At 40.0% G+C, this 18,398-nt stretch overlaps 1 protein-coding gene across 4 annotated transcripts in view; it reads right to left on the reverse strand.

Moving 5' to 3' along the window:
- Positions 1-18,398, reverse strand: part of ston2 (stonin 2) — a 144,755-nt gene that overhangs the window by 107,491 nt on the left and 18,866 nt on the right. For 2 of the 4 annotated variants that reach the window (XM_073039354.1, XM_073039355.1), the window contains exons 2-4: positions 13,381-13,527; positions 8,278-8,528; positions 5,818-6,027 (exon numbers count right to left, since the gene is read on the reverse strand). In XM_073039354.1, coding sequence (XP_072895455.1) covers positions 5,818-6,027; positions 8,278-8,365 — 298 coding nt within the window. In that variant the 5' untranslated portion in view covers positions 8,366-8,528; positions 13,381-13,527. The remainder of the gene's footprint in view (positions 1-5,817; positions 6,028-8,277; positions 8,529-13,380; positions 13,528-18,398) is intronic. The other 2 variants (XM_073039356.1, XM_073039357.1) reach the window with 2 other exon arrangements.

Raw genomic sequence — 18,398 nt, forward strand, 5'->3', positions numbered from 1 at the left:
TACCTGTCTAGTAGTCTCTTAAATTTCACTAGTGTATCTGCCTCCACCACTGACCCAGGCAGTGCATTCCACGCACCAAACACTGAGTAAAAAACCTTCCCCTAATATGGCCCCTTAGACTTCAAGAGCCTGGTTGTTGAGGGGGTAATAACTATTCCCAAACATGGTGGTGTGATTCTCAGACTCCTGTACTTTCTTCTAAATGGGCAGCAGAGAGAAGAAAGCACAGCCTGGATATTGTGGATCCTCAATGATGGATGCTGCTTTCCTGCGACATCAGCCCATATGGATGTGCTCAATGATGGGGAGGGCTTTAACCTGTGATGGACTGGGCTGTATCGACTTCCTGTTGTAGGTTTTTCCATTCAATGGCACTGGTATCTCCACACCAAGCTGTGATGCAGCCAGACAATTTATTCTCCACCACACATCCATAGAAGTTTGTCAAAGTTTTAGAAGACATGACAAACCTTCGCAAACTTCTATGTAGAACTTCTATGTATTATGCTTTCTTCATAATGGCACCCATGTGCTGGACCTAAGACAAATCCTCTGAAATGATAACACTGAGGAATTTAAAATTGCTGACCCTCTCCACCTCTGATCCTCTGATGACGACTGGCTCATGGACCTCTGGTCTCCTCCACCTGAAGTCAATAATCAATTCCTTGGTCTTGCTGACATTGAGTGAGAGGTAGTTGTTGTAGCACTACTCAGCAAGATTTTCAATTTCCCTCCTATGTGCTGATCCATCACCACCCTTGATTCGACCAACAGTGGTGTCGTCGCAATCTTAAATATGCCAATGGAGCTGTGCTTAACCACACAGTTATAATTGTAAAGCAAGTAAAGCAGAGAGCTAAGAATACAGCCTAGTGGTGTACCTGTACCGATGGAGATCATGGAGGAGATGTTGTTGTCAGCCTGTACTGACAGGGGTCTGCAAATGAGGAAATCCAGGATTCAATTGCACAAGGAGGTATCGAGGCCAAGGTCTTGACGCTTATTGATTAATTTTGAGAAGATGGTAGTATCAAGTACAGAGCTGTAGTCAATGAAGAGCATCCTGATTTATGCATCTTTGTTGTCCAGAGGTTCCAGGGTTGAGTGAAGAGCCAATGAAATGGCATCTGCTGATAACCTGTTGTGACAGTAGGAAAATTGGAGCAGATCCAACAGACAAAAGTTGATATGTTCCATCACCAAGCTCTCAAAGCACTTCATCACAGTGGATGTAAGTGCTATTAGGTGATTGTCATTGAAGCAGGTTACCATGTTCTTCTTGGGTATTGATATAATTGAAGCCAGCTTGAAGCAGGTGGGTACCTCAGACTGCCAAAGTGAGCGGTTAAAGATCTCAGTGAACATTCCAGCCAGTTGATCAGCATAGGTCTTTAATACTTGGCCAGATACCCCATCTGTGCTGGATGCTTTCTGTGGGTTTACTCCCCTGAGGGATGCTTTCATGGCAACCTCAGAGACTGAAATTACAGGATCATTGAGCCTGTGAGAGTTGATGTTTTTATGGTCAAAATGAGCACAAACAGCATTGAGTGCAGTGTACATTTTCATTTTTACTAAGGTTCTTTAGTGCCATACTTGGTCAAAAGTGCCATGATGTTAAAAGCAGTTGCTCATACCTCACTTCTAGAGTTCAACTCTTTGATCCATCAACACAATTTTAAAAATGCCATTCAGATAGTTCACCTGCCTGGCTAGTAATTCAAACAAGATATGAAATAATTTAAAATGTTAAAAAAGGGCATATGTCAAAACTACAATAAGAACCACAGGGGTGGGGCTATAATAGATGACTCCAAGGACAGTGACAGCAAACGATTTTGAGTGCATATAATTGGCAATAATTTTCTCATGTGCCATGGCAATTGAGCAGGGACTATTATTAATTAATGAGTTGGGGTCAGTTATGGTGGGGGAGGGGGAGCAAAATGGTGAAGAATGGAAAGGTAGCCAACTTTGATGGTATCAGATAGTAGCTCACAAAAGTTGAATGGGAGAAGATGCTTACTTGAAAAGTATCTGGGAATTAGGAGGTTTTTAAAAATAATTGCAATAGGAAGAATTCAAGACCAGACTGAATAACAGGACGGGCAAGATTAAGGCATCTTTGCTAATGAGATACCTAGTCAGAAAATAGTGTTCTATGTCAGCTATAGGCAACCGAGATCAAGAGAGAGTTCTTTAAGTATAAGGGATATCCGAGGACTCTTAAGGAGGAAGTTAAGAGGGCAAGAGAGAGGTATAACTATCCCTGGCAAATAAAAGAGAATACAAGATTCTATGAGTATATTAAGGGGAAAAGGGGTAGATAGACAGACAGACATACTTTATTGATCCTGAGGGAAATTGGGTTTTGTTACAGCCGCGCCAACCAAGAATAGTGTAGAAATATAGCAATATAAAACCATAAATAATTAAATAAAAATAAGTTTATCATGCCAAGTGGAAATAAGTCCAGGACCAGCCTATTGGCTCAGGGTGTCTGACATGCCGAGGGAGAAGTTGTAAAGTTTGATGGCCACAGGCAGGAATGACTTCCTATGATGCTCAGTGTTACATCTCGGTGGAATGAGTCTCTGACTGAACGTACTCCTGTGCCTAACCAGTACATTATGGAGTGGATGGGAGTCATTGTCCAAGATGGCATGCAACTTGGACAGCATCCTCTTTTTAGACACCACCATCAGAGAGTCCAGTTCCATAGGGAGAGAGTAGATCCCCTTAAAGATCTATGTGTTGAGTCACAGAAAAAAGTGAGGTTTTAAGTGAATTTTTTTTCTACCCTGGAGGGGGCATGGATTGAAATGAGTTCAAACAGTGATACAATGGTACCCTGGAATATATCAACATTATAGATTTAGTGGCAATGGAGATCCTGTAGTTACATCAACCAAATGTATCCTAGCATGCAAACACAAGATACTACAAATGTTGGAAGCTGTAAGATTTGAGTCAGGATCTTTCAAGTAGATTGAAAGCTAGTGGAGATAGCCTGTATAAAGAGGTGAGGGGAAGAGCAGGGTAAGGATTGGCAAAGATGTCCAGATGAGGATGGGTGATATACAGATTGAGGAAGGAAGAGTGGAGATAGCAGTTGAGGCTGGGAGGTGATAAATGGAGGCAATAAAGGGAAAGGAATCTGTTCAGAGAGGTAAGGAGACAAATAATAGAGGTCAAGACAGAAAGGAACAACCGTGGGAGGGAAAGGGTAGGTGAGGGGCTGGGAAAATGGTGCGGCTAGGAGGAGGAACTGGGTAGATCCAGAGGAAGGGTGTGGAGTAGGTTACCTGGAACTGGAAAATTCAATTTTCGTGCTGTTATACGAAACTATTTCTTTTGTAAATTTCACTCTGTATTTGTGATCAAAGTTAGTAGAAATGTTATTGAAAGGAACAATTTCAAACTTGCTACTCACCAATAAAGGCAAGTGACAATTGAGTGGGAGCTTTCTCTGATATATCCTAGGATGCTATGGGAAGCAAGGAAAGAAATTGCAGTGCCCTAGCAGAGAATCTCGGTATCCTCCTTAGCTAGAGTTGAGATAAAGAAGGGAGGAGGCTGGCTAATGTGCTTTTATTTAACGAGGGCTACGAGGACAAGCCAGGGAATTTGAGAACAGTGAGGGTAACATCAGTGTTCTGGAAGTTGGGCAACACCATGAGTACAGTGTGCATTTCTTGTCTCCACACAACAAGTTTGTGGCTGCACAAGAAAGAGTGAGAGGAGATTCACTATGCTGTTGCCAGAGGACTTTACAGCGAGCAATTGAGTTGTTGGGGTTACATTCCCTGGAGTGAAGCAGGCTGAGGTGTGACATGACAGAATTATATAAATCTATGAGGCACAGCTAGAGTAAATTGTTAGAATCTTTCTCCCCCATGGAAATGGTATTAAAAACAAGAGGATGTAGGTTTAAGTTGAGAGACAAAGTTGTACATCACAGAAATTGACTATTTCTGTCCATGAGAGGCAGGAATTTCAGGATTTAAAAAATATAATGGCTGATAACGAACTCATTATCAACAGTGTTGGTGGAATCAGATGCAATCAGTACGTTTAAGAAATATTAAGGCAAGCTTCTGAATTGGCAAGGAAAAGAGTGAAACAAATTTAGTGCAGGCAAATAAAATTGGTATGGACATACAGAAGTGGTCAGTATGGATGTGACGGGTTAAGGGACACTTCTATGCTGTACAATTCTAAGCAATCTCAAGAAAAACACACAGCTCAGGAGGTCAGGACAGAACCTGGGTGTTTGGAGCTGTAAGGCTGCAGCTCTACTTGTGGTGTCAACTCAGATGCTAGAAGTGTTATAATGCACTGCCACAGGTTCCCAAATATTCAACCACCAAAAAATTTCAAAACATATGCCAGTGACAATAATCCAGATTCTGACTCAACCACTAGCAGAAAATATTCATGGTTAACTTAGAAAATATAAATTAAATCCATTTTGTTTGTAGAATAAAGTATACATAAAATATTTTAAAGCATTTTTATGGATTGCCATACATGGGGCATCAAAATAAACACACTGTTTTGAAGTTCCCATTCCTTTAAGTTATCATAGCTAGCATTTATTTACCGGGGGGGGGGGGGGGGGGGGGAATCAATATAGTGCCTTTTAGAGCAATGCTTTTGATCTCATGGACTGAAAGCTCTATGGCTTCAAGCCAAAAAAAAGGCAAGAAAAAAAAGCACTTTAATGGTTCTCCCTTGCGCTGGATCAGCAAATAATTTATTCCCCCCTCTCAGGTTCAGATCAAAATAAAAACTCCAGCTTTTGACTGTGACCAGCAGTAGAGTACTGAGGAAAAAAACTAAATGGCAATTCAAGAACCATTGGGTTTCAAAGGCATTCTGGGGATAAGTACACAATCTGATTTGATGATGAATATCTGATTTTCACATTGCAACTTGAAAGTGGAAGTTTCCCTGCAATAATCACTGTGGTCGCTCAGGCAAGATGTGATACTAGAGCAGGACAATTTAAGCTTTGTGTCCATTAAAGAATCACAGACATTATCATTGACTGCAGCCTGATACCACCACTATATTTAGGAGGAACTTAAATAGGGAAGGATATATACACACAATGTGGGCAACTATGATTAATATAGACCTACAAAAAGATTGTAGTTATGTAAAGGGCTGAAGAGTCTGTTCCTGTGCTGTATAAGTCAGTCTAGAGTCAAAGTCATAGTTCCCAGTGCACATCAAAGGTTTGAGGCAATTTAACAGCATTACACTTCCAGAGGGAGAGATCTAAAAGCATGTTAAAAGAAGCTTTCATGCAAGTGTTCTAATGCTTCTCTTAACTTCACAATGAACAACTGATTGGCAAACTTCTTATTTGAACAACTCAATATTCTTGTAGGTTTTACACATGCAGAGTTGTCAATTCATTGTCTTTATATATGCTTGAGGTTTTTGTAGGAACGGAAGTAGAAAGCAATGCCTTATAGCAAAACTGTAACAATGACTGAGTGAACCAAACAGACCAGTGAGCGGGTATTAAAACTCAACAATGAAATCTAAACTAAAATCATGACCAAAATGTCCTGATGGGCCAAATGATCACAACAATATATTTGTTGACAAAGAAAGGGAAGAGTGTCAGAATAATATTGGGTCAAATCAAATGATTAAAGATCTTCAATTCTAGGAACACAAGAAAAACCAAGTACACAAATGAGGTCAAACCAGTTATGGAGACCACTTCTGTCATTTACATGGGATACACTGAATGAAGTAAGAAAATCCAAATTAAATCACACTCTTAGGCTAATCACCAACCTGTTGATTGTGGGCGAAGTGGCGAATGAATAGGCCAGGGCTGATCATCAAACTTGATCCATTCACTGGGGACAGATGCTGTTTCCGTCATGCACACTGTGCTATGCTGATGTTGAATTGCCGAAGAGGAATCATGAAATGTGTTATCCTGATAATTATAATCTTCAAACAATGTACCCGAGACAGGGGAATATTTTCTGTGGTCTCCAACTGTAAGTCAAACAGTATATTTTCATATTATCTGACAAGTTCTACTACTCTTATGCACAAATAACTACATACATCAGTATACAGAGTTTAATGTTAAAAGCAATTGAAACAACTTAAACAGCCCATGAAGTTGGCACCGAAATCAACTATTTGTGTTTAAACTCAAAGTCCAGGACAAGTGAAATATTAAATTCATTTTGAGAGGCCTAGAACATGAAAAACAAGGAGGTAATACTGATGCTTTAAAAGATATTGGTCATACCACAATAAGGTATTGTGAGCAATTTTGGGCCTCTAATCTAAGAAAGGATGTGCTGGCATTGGAGTGGGTCCAGTGAAGGTTCAAAAGGATGATCACAGGAATGAAAGGGTTAATGTTTTCGGAGTGTTTGATGGCTCTGAGCCTGAATTCATTGGAGTTTAGAAGAATGAGGAGGGATCACATTGAAACCTATCGAATATTGAAATACCAGATAAAATGGAGGTGAAGAGGATATATCCTATAATGTGCAAGTCTAGAACTAGAGGGAACATCCTCAGAACAGAGTGATGTCCCTTTAGAATAGTGCTGATGAGGAATTTCTTTAGCCAGAGGGAGGAGAATTTGTGAAATTTATTGCCACACACATCTGTGGGGGGCAAGTCATTGCGTATACTTAAAGCGGAGCTCAGTAAGTTATTGATTAGTAGGAGTGTGAAATATTACAAGGGAAAAGGCAGAAGAATGGTGTTCACGGAAAATAAATCAGCCAGGATGGAATGGCAGAGCAGGCTCATAGAACATAGAATAGTACAGCACATTACAGGCCCTTCGGCCCACAATGTTGTGCCAACCCTCAAACCCTGCCTCCCATATAACCTCCCACCTTAAATTCCTCCATATACTTGTCTCAATAGGCTAAATGGCCTAATTTTGCTCTCATGTCTTAGGGTATAAAATTAAATGAGAGATTATGTTAATCATGTTAAAAATAATGTTAAAAAGAATGTAGTCTGTTCAAAGAACTAATAATAGTCTATATTTTCCTTATCACTTTATGAATCTGATAGTGCAAGTGATAAAAATAAATATTTGCTCTATGCAATTTTGTCCCATTTAAAATCATCAACATGCACAAAATGTTATTTGGATATAGAAAATAAAAACATTCTCTACAAATTAAATATGGTACAGTGGATTCTGGTTAATTGGGACCACAACATTTTGGCCTAATTAAGCACCTGTCCCAATTAGCCAAATTTTCATGGAAATAGTTACGGCATTAAAAACAAAATGACGAACTACCATTTAACTGAGTGACAAATTATGTATTTAAATGAAATACAATACAAATTAGAACACTAGCAATATTACTACAGTTATATAAACCTGTATTAGTTCCTAACAGTTATTGACAGAGGAATTCATCCAGTTTACATTGCTACGTTCATTTGACTGTAAATGAACAAAACCAGCACACCTTCATAAAATGCTCCAAATCTTTATTTTATTGTAACATTCAAGATGATTGTCAATACTATCAGATTTTTTTTTTGAAGTTCCTAACTTCTTGAAGTAGTGAAATAGTTTCATTTTCATTCCTGTTTGTCATCTCCAAGCCTGAATGCTTGAAACTGCAGTAACAGTTCTGAATTGACTTACTGTTTATTTCTCACCAAAAATTACTGCCCTTTACACACAGGCGCACACAACTAACACTATTTAAAAATTCTTCACTCTAAGCACAGTGCTGTTAAACAGCCACACAAGTGCACGTCTGATGCTAGTTAGAAACTGTTCGGCAACAGTCTCCTGCCCCAATTAAGCAGCATAGAGTCCCAAATAAGCAAAGGAAATCCCGGTTATTTTCTCAATTAGTTTTCATTCTTTAAGAGTTGTCCCAAGTAAGCAGCTGCCCTGACTAACCATTGGCCAAATTAACCGGAATCCACTGTATTTTGCTGAACTGCAGTATATTGGAAGGGTGGAATTCAGGTGTGTGCTCAAATAAAAGGTGCATTTTCTTCTTTTTAAAAAAGAAATAGCAAGCCATTTTTAAAAAAAATTGAACTGAGAATCCTGGGAACAATTGCTGCATTCTTCAATGGTGTGGTTTAACTTGAAATAAAACAAGAATAAAATGGCACAGTTGAAATAAAGCTTAAACAGTAGTGCTGATTGATAAAACTTTATTATAATTTAGTTTCAGTAATATGATCTGGAAAAACTATACATGTATATCACTTTTCCTTGAAATAAACTGATTTTACCTGAATCTCCTCCATCCACTGTGCATTGTGTATCATCAAAGGAGACCCACGCTGATCTCTGGGTAGCTATCACATTACCAGACAACATTGTTGCAATTGTCACTGCAATATTACACTGAATAATGCGATGTGGTGGTGAAGTTGAAGGCCAACTTTTGTCATCCAGCAAACACAAGGAAACATCCAGAACAACTTAAGTTTCCTTGGCAACTCCTTGATTTTCAAAATCATGGCACAAATTCAAAATGTCACTGTTTTAAGAGAAAACAAGTAATTAGGGTCTTGGGGGGGGGGGGGTACCCATTCACACAAGTTAAACTTGAAAGTGAAAAAGTCAAGTTACACACTTTAAAATTACATATTCAATTTCCTCTTATGTGGGCTTCAGCATAATAGTTCAGTGGGAAGCAACTGCTAAATACAATTTCAACTGTGCACATATTGATAAGTTACTTGCTTAGCAATGTAGTTCAAGCTCATACTTTTCAAATATTTAATCAGTCAAAAATCATGGGCATACGATGTATACACATTGTTACTTTGATAGAAGCACAGAGATTAAACAGAATGCCCATCCACCACAAGAGCAAAAGCAAAAATCTCCATATGCTGAAAATCTGAAATAGGAAAAAATAAAACTTGATAACACTCACTGGTACCAGCAGTAACAGTGGAAAGAGAAAATATTTTTAATTGTATAGTGAAGTCAGTGAAACCAAACCCTGAGTATTTCAGGAGACATTTCAATCAATGGTTGTCTATCTGTGTTACCCATCATGAGTAGAAATAAAAGGAGATATGGAATCACTCCAGCTCTGACCTATCTTTGCACCATAGTACTCATACGGCTAGCTCAGTTAAGTTTCTGGACCCCCAGAATGTTAAATGCAAAGAACTCAAATAGCAATGCCACTGCATTAGAAGGGTGTCACTTTAAGTGGTGATGTACTACAGGTTGGCAACTACAGAGGGAAGCTGTTTCCATCAACCGGTGGCTCAAGGGGCAAGGGTCACTGATTTAAAACAAAAGTTCTAATATTTGAACAACTCAGCTGATTAAGGAGAATCTGTGGAAATAGAAACCTGTCAACATTTTGGAATTGTCACATGTACCTCCTCTACTGCCATAATGAAGCCAAACTCAGGTTGAAGGAGCAACACCTCATATTCCATCTGAGTAGCCTCCAACCTGGCAGTATCAACATCAATTTTCTTAACTTTCAGTAATTTCTCACCCATCCCCCTTTCTCTATTCCCTCCATTCCCTATTCTGGTTCTCCCCTCACCCTTTCCTTTCTCCTAATCTGCTCATCACCTTCCTTTGGTTCCCCTCCTTCCAGTTCTTCTGTGGTCCACTGTCCTTTCCTATCGAACTCCTTCAGTCCTTTACCTCTTACAGCTATCACTTCCCAGCTCACTTCATTCCCCTCCTCAATCCACCTGCCTTCCTCCTCACCTCGTCTCACCTATCACCTGCCAGATTGTATTCCTTCCTCTCACTCCACCACCTTGTTCTAGTTTCTACCCTCTTCCTTTCCTTTGATGAAGGGTCTTGACCTGAAACAGACTGTTTATTCCACTCCACAGATGCTGCCTGACCTGCTGAGTTCCTCCAGCATTTTGTCTGTCTTGCTCAAGATTTCTGGCATCTGGAGAATATCTTGTTCATTATCACACAGTTAGCTGCAAAACACTCCACTTAAAATCTGTCCATGAAAATGGTCAGTAATGAACCAATATTTCCTCCGGGTTTCATTTCAAAGATGTAGCAGTTAGCAGGTTAACTGGTCATTGTAAATTTTCCCATGATTAGGCTAGCATCAAACAGATGAGTTACTGGGTAGTGCAGTTCGTTGGGCTGTAAGGGCCTGCTCCACGCTGTATCTCTAAATTAAAAAAATAAATAAAAATAAAAACAGATGCTTGGCCAAGGATACTGCCTTGAGGAACATAATTACTAAAATATGACTTGTGTACAGTCATTCTCACCTTGCCACCTCTGTTCTTTCTGCTAATCTCTACCAAGACAGGAAGTTTTGGAATTAAGGGTGTGGAGAAATTTCAAACTGAGCACTGGGCACACATTTAATGTAAGATGTAGTGTACCTCGATTTTCAGAAGGCATTTGATAAGGTCCCACATAGGAGATTGGTGGGTAAAATCAGAGCTCATGGCATTGGGGGGGAAGATATTGACATGGATAGAAAACTGGTTGGCAGATAGAAAGCAAAGGGTAGTGGTGAACGGGTGTTTCTCGGAATGGCAGGTGGTGACTAGTGGGGTGCCACAGGGCTCGGTATTGGGACCACAGCTGTTTACGATTTACGTCAACGATTTAGATGAAGGCATTGAGAATAACATCAGCAAGTTTGCTGATGATACTAAGCTGGGTGGCAGTGTGACATGTGATGAGGATGTTAGGAGAATTCAGGGTGACTTGGATAGGCTGGGTGAGTGGGCAGATACTTGGCAGATGACGTTTAATGTGAATAAGTGTGAGGTTATCCACTTTGGGAGTAAGAACAGGAAGGCAGATTATTATCTGAACAGTGTAAAGTTAGGTAAGGGAGAAATACAAAGAGATCTAGGAGTCCTTGTTCATCAGTCACTGAAGGTGAATGAGCAAGTGCAGCAGGCAGTGAAGAAGGCTAATGGAATGTTGGCCTTTATTACAAAGGGAATTGAGTACAAGAGCAAGGAAATCCTCTTGCATTTGTACAGGGCCCTGGTGAGACCACACCTGGAGTATTGTGTACAGTTTTGGTCTCCAGCGTTAAGGAAGGACATCCTGGATGTAGAGGAAGTGCAGCGTAGATTCACAAGGTTAATTCCTGGGATGTCAGGACTGTCTTACGCAGAGAGGTTAGAGAGACTGGGCTTGTACATGCTGGAATTAAGGAGATTGAGAGGGGATCTGATTGCAATATATAAGATTATTAAGGGATTGGACAAGATAGAGGCAGGAAATATGTTCCAGATGCTGGGAGAGTCCAGTACCAGAGGGCATGGTTTGAGAATAAGGGGTAGGTCATTTAGGACAGAGTTAAGGAAAAACAACTTCTCCCAGAGAGTTGTGGGGGTCTGGAATGCACTGCCTCAGAAGGCAGTGGAGGCCAATTCTCTGGATGCTTTCAAGAAGGAGCTAAATAGGTATCTTATGGATAGGGGAATCAAGGGATATGGGGACAAGGCAGGAACTGGGTATTGATAGTAGATGATCAGCCATGATCTCAAAATGGCCGTGCAGGCTCGAAGGGCCGAATGGTCTACTTCTGCACCTATTGTCTATTGTAAGTTCTGCTTGGTGGCATTATGAGTAACATCCATTATCACCTTGCTGATGATTAATAGAAGAGTGTTGGCATGTTATTAACTGGACTGGATTTGTTCTGCTTTGTGTGACTAAACCTATCTAGGTATTTTGGTTTACACTGTCGGGTAGATGCTTATGCTGTATTAGAACTGAAACTGCTTCTGTCAAGGAAAAAAGCTATCAAAAGATTGCTTCTCTGAGAACTAACCCAAATATTGTATCCATTTTTTTAAAAACTGCAAATTAAACACTTTGCCAAAACTGATGCGGCCAGCATGTCATATAATTTTGCACTATATATGAATACACAATCCTTGCTCAATAATATATAGCTTTTGAAAAATGCTGCCTGACCTGTTTCAATGCATTTTTTCCAGTATACAAAATGTATGGACATTACTAAACAGTATTCAAATTCAGATTTCAGATTCAAATTTATTTATCACATGTACATTGTATCATACAGTTAACAACCAACACACCCAAGGATGTGTTGGGGCAGCTCACAGCATACCCACAACGCTCAGCAGAGTAACACAGAACACACCAAGCAACAAAAGCAAAACAAGCTCTGCTCCTCCCTCCCTCACAGCCACATTACACACAAACAATCCTCTAACCCCATCACAGACTGCCTTCTTTGACCTCAGTGGACTTTTAAGCTTCGCAGACACTGGGTACCGACTTCCACAGCAGACTAGCAGAAATTGGCAGATCATGTATTTTATGTAGCCAGATTTCTTACTACCCCTTTAGAGATTACAAAAAAAAAGAGAAATTTTGAACAGTAAACCCACAGAAACAACTTGAAAGACTTCACAATCACGAGGAAATCTGCAGATGCTGGAAATTCAAGCAACACACACAAAATGCTGGTGGAACGCACCAGGCCAGGTAGCATCTATAGGGAGAAGCGCTGTCGATGTTTTGGGCCGAGATCCTTCGTCAGGACTGATGATTAATGTGACTTCGCAGTCATATAACTTCTGTGCACAAAGACTTTCCTTCAATGATTTTGACAAAAAAAACCTTCAATGTGTAGAATGTTTTAAATAGCTACCGTGGAAAATTAAATGATAAATACACTTTATAATTTAAGTTACTAGGAATTCCATGCTCATTTAAGTAACAACTTGCAACAAGCTGGGAACATATAGTTTTGCTACTAGAAGAAGCATGTTATGAAAATCTGGCTGAGTGGTGCTATTACAATTTCTCATTCAATGTCAGCAAGACAAATTACTGATTACTGTTTCAGGAGGAGGAAACCGAAGGTCATTGAGGGATCAGAGCTGGAGAGGGTCAGCAACATCACATTCCTCACTGTCATCATTTCAGAGGATCTGTCCTGGGTCCAGCACGTAAATGCCATTACGAAGAAAACGCGGCAGCACCTCTACTTTCTTAGAAGTTTGCAAAGATTCAGCAGGTCATCTAAAACTTTGATAAACTTCTATGGATGTACGATGAGAGTATATTGACTGGCTGCATCGCAACCCAGAATGTAAACACCAATGCTCTTGAATGGAAAAAGCTTGCAAAGAAGTATCCACAGCCCAGTCCATCACAGGTAAAGCCCTCCCCACATTGAGCACATTTACATGGAGCACTGTTAAAAGGAAACAGCATCCATCACCAAAGAACCTCCCACCATTCAGGCCATGTTCCCTTCTCACTGTTGCCATCAATAAGGTGGTACAGGAGACTCAGGACCCACATGACCAGGTTCAGGAACAGTTATTACCCCTCAACCATCAGGGTCTTGAACCAAAAGGGATAACTTCACTTGCCTCATCACTGAACTGTTCCCACAACCTTTGTCTCACTTTGAAGGACTCTTCATCTCATGTTCTTGATATCAGAATCAGGTTTATTTTCATCGGCATGTGATGTGGAATTTGTAAATTTAGCAGCAGCAGTTCAATGCAATACATAATCTAGCAGAGAAAAGAAAAAATAAAAATAAGTAACCAGTAAATCAATTGTGTATACTGAATAGATTTTTAAAAACATGCAAAAACAGAAATACTGTATATTAACAAAAGTGAGGTAGAGTCCAAAGCTTCAATGTCCATTTAGGAATCAGATGGCAGAGGGAAAGAAGCTGTTCCTGAATTGCTGAGTGTGTGCCTTCAGGCTGCTGTACCTTCTACCTGATGGTAACAGTGAGAAAAGGGCATGTCCTGGGTGCTGGAGGTCCTGAATAATGGACACTGCCTTTCTGAGACACCGCTCCCTAAAGATGTCCTGGGTACTTTGTAGGCTGGTGCCCAAGATGGAGCTGACTAGATTTACAACCTACTGCAGCTTCTCTCAGTCCTGTGCTGTAGCCCCTCCATACCAGACAGTGATGCAACCTGTCGGACATAGTACAAATATAGAGGTTTTTGAGTGTATTTGTTGACATGCCAAATCTCTTCAAACTCTTAATGAAGTATAGCCACTGTCTTGCCTTCTCTATAACTACATCGATATGTTGGGACCAGGTTAGATCCTCAGAGATCTTGACACCCAGGAACTTGAAGCTGCTCACTCTCTCCACTTCTGATCTCTCTATGAGGATTGGTGCATCTTACCCTTCCTGAAGTTTACAATCGGCTCTTTCGTCTTACTGACGTTGAGTGTCAGGTTGTTGCTGTGGCACCATTCCACTCGTTGGCATATCTCACTCCTATATGCCCTCTTGCCACCACCTGAGATTCTACCAACAATGGTTGTATCGTATCATCAGCAAATTTGTAAATGGTATTTGAGCTATGCCTGGCCACACAGTCATGGGTATAGAGAGAGTAGAGCAGTGGGCTAAGCACACACCGCTGAGGTGCACCAAAGTTGATCGTCAGCGAGGATGATATGTTATCACCAATCCACACAGATTGTGGTCTTCTGGTTAGGAAGTTGAGGATCCAATTGCAGAGGGAGGTACAGAGGCCCAGTTTCTGCAACTTCTCAGTCAGGATTGTGGGAATGATGGTATTAAATGTTGAACTGTAGTCGATGGAACAGCATCCTGATGTAGGTGTTTGTGTTGTCCAGGTGGTCTAAAGCCGTGTGGATAGCCATTGAGATTGCGTCTGTCATTGACCTATTGTGGCGATAGACAAATTGCAATGGATCCAGGTCCTTGTTGAGGCAGGAGTTCAGTCTAGTCAGACCAACCTCTCAAAGCATTTCATCACTGTCGATGTGAGTGCTACTGGGTGATAGTCATTAAGGCAGCCCAAATTATTCTTCTCAGGCACTGGTATAATTGTTGCCTTTTTGAAGCAAGTGGGAACTTCCGCCCGTAGCAGCGAGAGGTCTAATGCTTATTTAATTTTTTATTTTATATATATATATATATAATATAAATAAAATGATAGATAGATAGATATACACATACACACACACACACTTTTTGTACTTGCACTGGTGTTGCCTTTTGCACAATTGTTGTTTGTCCATCAAGTTGGGCACGGTCTTTCATTGATTCTATTGTGTTTCCTGTATTTTCTATCAATGTCCACAGAAAAAAAAATTCTCAGGATTGTAAATGGAGATACATGCTCTTTGAAACTTTAAAACTCTTCACTGTAATTTTGCATTCTTGGGAAATTACAAGTTGTTTTACTTTTTGGAAATAACAGAACATTCACATCATGTTTGCTACTGCTGTATTTCATTAGTAAAGAAATAGCTGGATATATTATATTTAATTTATTATTTTTGCCAAAGGAATTAAATTTCCTAATTCCTTCCTTCCTTCAATCCATTCCACAATCTCTTTACCTCCTACCAGAGGTAATGTAGCTTCAATACAAGTTTTAGGATGGGAAACAGTTTCTTCCCCCAGGCCATGAGAGTACAGAACTCCAAGGTCTCATCACTTATGAAGCGCCAGTAGTGTTATAGTCTTCACTTGTGTTGTAGATGCACCCTATGCTAAATGTCAATTGTCGGGAATATTTTATTACTTGCTAATTTTGTTGTGATGATATTACTTTGTACTTTGTGTAGTGTGTAAGAGTTATATGTACTAGATTGTGCACCTTGATTCAGAGGAATGTTGTTTCATTTGGCAGTATACATGTACAGTGGATTCCAGTTAATCAGGGCATCTGCTTATTTGGGGCATTTCAGAGAACAAAAAAAAATCAAGAAAATTGCCAGGATTCCATATGAGATACTATACCATTTAATTGGAAGAGAAGGCTGTTGCCAAACAGGTTCTAACTAGCATCAATCATGTGCACCTCTGTGGCTATTAGACACCATACTGTGCTTAGAGTGATTCTTGTCACTGATATTTGGTGGGAAATAACCAGTAAGGTCATTCAGAACTGTTTTACTCACTGTGGTTTCAAGTCATCAGGGTTCAAGTTGCCAGAAACAGCTGGGAGTGAAAATGAAACAACTTCACTACATCAACAAGTGAGGAATGAAGAATTTGAAGGTATCAACAATCTTCTTGAATGTGCTGCATTATGGCCTGGTATGGGACACCAATGTCTTTGAGCAGAAAATCCTACGAAAGGTAATGGATTCAACCAAGTATATCACGGGTAAAACCCTCCCAACCATTAAGTACATCAACATGAAGCGTTGCCGTAGAAAAGCAGCATCTATCAAAGATCCTCATCACCCAGACCATGCTCTGTTCTTGTTGCTGCATTCAGGTTGAAGGTATAGGTACCTCAGGACTTGTACTACTGGGTTCAAGAACAGTTACTTCTCCTCAACCATTAGACTCTTGAACAAAATGAGCTTTTCATGCTCATTATTTATTGCTATTAATTTATATCTGCATTTGCACAGTTTGTTTAGTTAAAGGTTCCTCTTCTATTGCTAAGTATGCCCGCAGAAAAAGAACCTCAGGGTTGTATGTGGTGATGTGCATACTCTGATAATAAATTTTACTTTGAACTTTGTTACAATGAAAATAAAGATTTGGGGGATGCAATCATTGAAAGCATAGTATGAAGTCAGACCATTATCTGCACTAGGTGTCTGCGCTGGTTTTGTTCATTGCATACACAGGATAAATTCCTCTGTTGATAACTATTAGGAACTATACAGTTCCTAATGTTGTAATATTGGTAGCACTCCAATTTGTACTGTATTTTATTTTAATACATAATTTGTTATTCAGTTTATACCTTTCTTTAAATATCAGTTTAACTATTTCCATGAAAATTTGCTAAATGTACTGGTTCTGATGTGTATTAATTAACCGGTCTCTTCACAACTTCACAACAGCCACAAATGACAGCAAAGCCAAGAAAACTTGTATTCCTTCAAGTCCTCGAGAATACAACTAAGGAAAAGATGAGTTCTGAATGGTAAACTCAATCCAGTCAAGTTATAGTGGAGACAAAGAGAAACGTCTGAGCAGTTGAGAGGAACAGAAATGAAAATAAGTAACTATCAAGACAAGAGATTCTGCAGATGCTGGACATTCAAAGCAACAAATACAAAAGCTAGAGGAACTCAGCATATCAGGCAACTTCTACGGAGAGGAATAAACAGTTAATGTTTTGGGCTGAGACCCTTCATCGGGGGGAAAAAAAGGCAGAAAAAGTAACTACCACTTGTTGATTCAAACACAGCACCAAGTAAACATTCTATCTCTTTACACTTCAGTCAGAATTAGTTTGTTAATTAACAAAAATATTTTACCTATTTTAATTACAGAGCTAAGATCCAAAAAACCATAGATACCAAGGGATAGAGAGCAAGTTTCAAACAAAATATATGGCAGACTTAAAGAAGTAAGGTAGCTTAACAGAAGTATAGAAGTTACAGGGAAGTATCTAGAACATAGACAACATCACTGGCAGACAAAATTAAGGAAAATTCTAAAGCATTTTAAGGATGCATATAGCTAGGGGTGATGTATTAGCATGGATGGAGGATTGGATAACGAATAGAAAGCAGAGAGTTGGGATACATGGGTGTTACTCTGGTTGGCAATCAGTGGTGAGAAGTGTGCCAAAGGGGTTGGGGCCGGGCCTGCAACTGTTCACCATATACATTAACGATCTGGAAGAGGGGACCAAGTGTAGTAAATCTAAGTTTGCTGATATTATATACCCTAGGGTTCATTTTTTCTGTGGACTATGACTTTAAAACGCTGAAAGAATGAGTCTAAGTTTTGGACACTGCTGAATTTCTGCTGACTGCAGAGTTGCTTGGTTACTACGGTGAGAGAGGTGGATTTATTTGATGGACAATGAATGTTTATGGTTTCACGCTGCTCATTTTGAATATACAAGGACACAGAGACACACACAGAAAGACAAGAGTCAGAGTCAAGATGGATTCGGTCAATGGAAGACACCAGTAAGTCAGTTTAAACTTTCAGTAGCCCAAAGGGGTGAGTTGAGATTGATCCAGAGTATTGATAAATGACTCTCACAAGTTGCTGCAACTAGAAGAAGCTTGCAGAGAGGAGAGGAAGGTTTGAAACAGAAGAAACCTAGTGACAAAGAGATCACTGTTTGGACTGTCTCTCCAAGTAGCCCGTAAGGGGTGAGTTTGTTTCCATTCGGATACGAAAGTATGATTGTCACACAGTTAATCCACAGGAGTGGTTCTCTGGTGAGGGGAAAACCTTTGTGAATACCACGTGTGTTCACCCTTTGTCTGGGTGGGGTAGTTCACTGAAGAAAGGCACCCCTGTGGCAAATCAGTTATTTCGTATGTCGTGGAACTGGATTAAGTGGCTATCATGTTGTGTGTGATTGGAGTAACCTTGTGGAATCTACTGGTGTGTCGACCCTTGCCTGGATGGTGGTTCGCTTGAAGATGGTCCCCTTTGTGATAAGCTACT

Source organism: Hemitrygon akajei, chromosome 3 (genome assembly GCF_048418815.1).
Source record: "Hemitrygon akajei chromosome 3, sHemAka1.3, whole genome shotgun sequence".
In the NCBI taxonomy this organism is placed as follows: Eukaryota; Metazoa; Chordata; class Chondrichthyes; order Myliobatiformes; family Dasyatidae; genus Hemitrygon; species Hemitrygon akajei.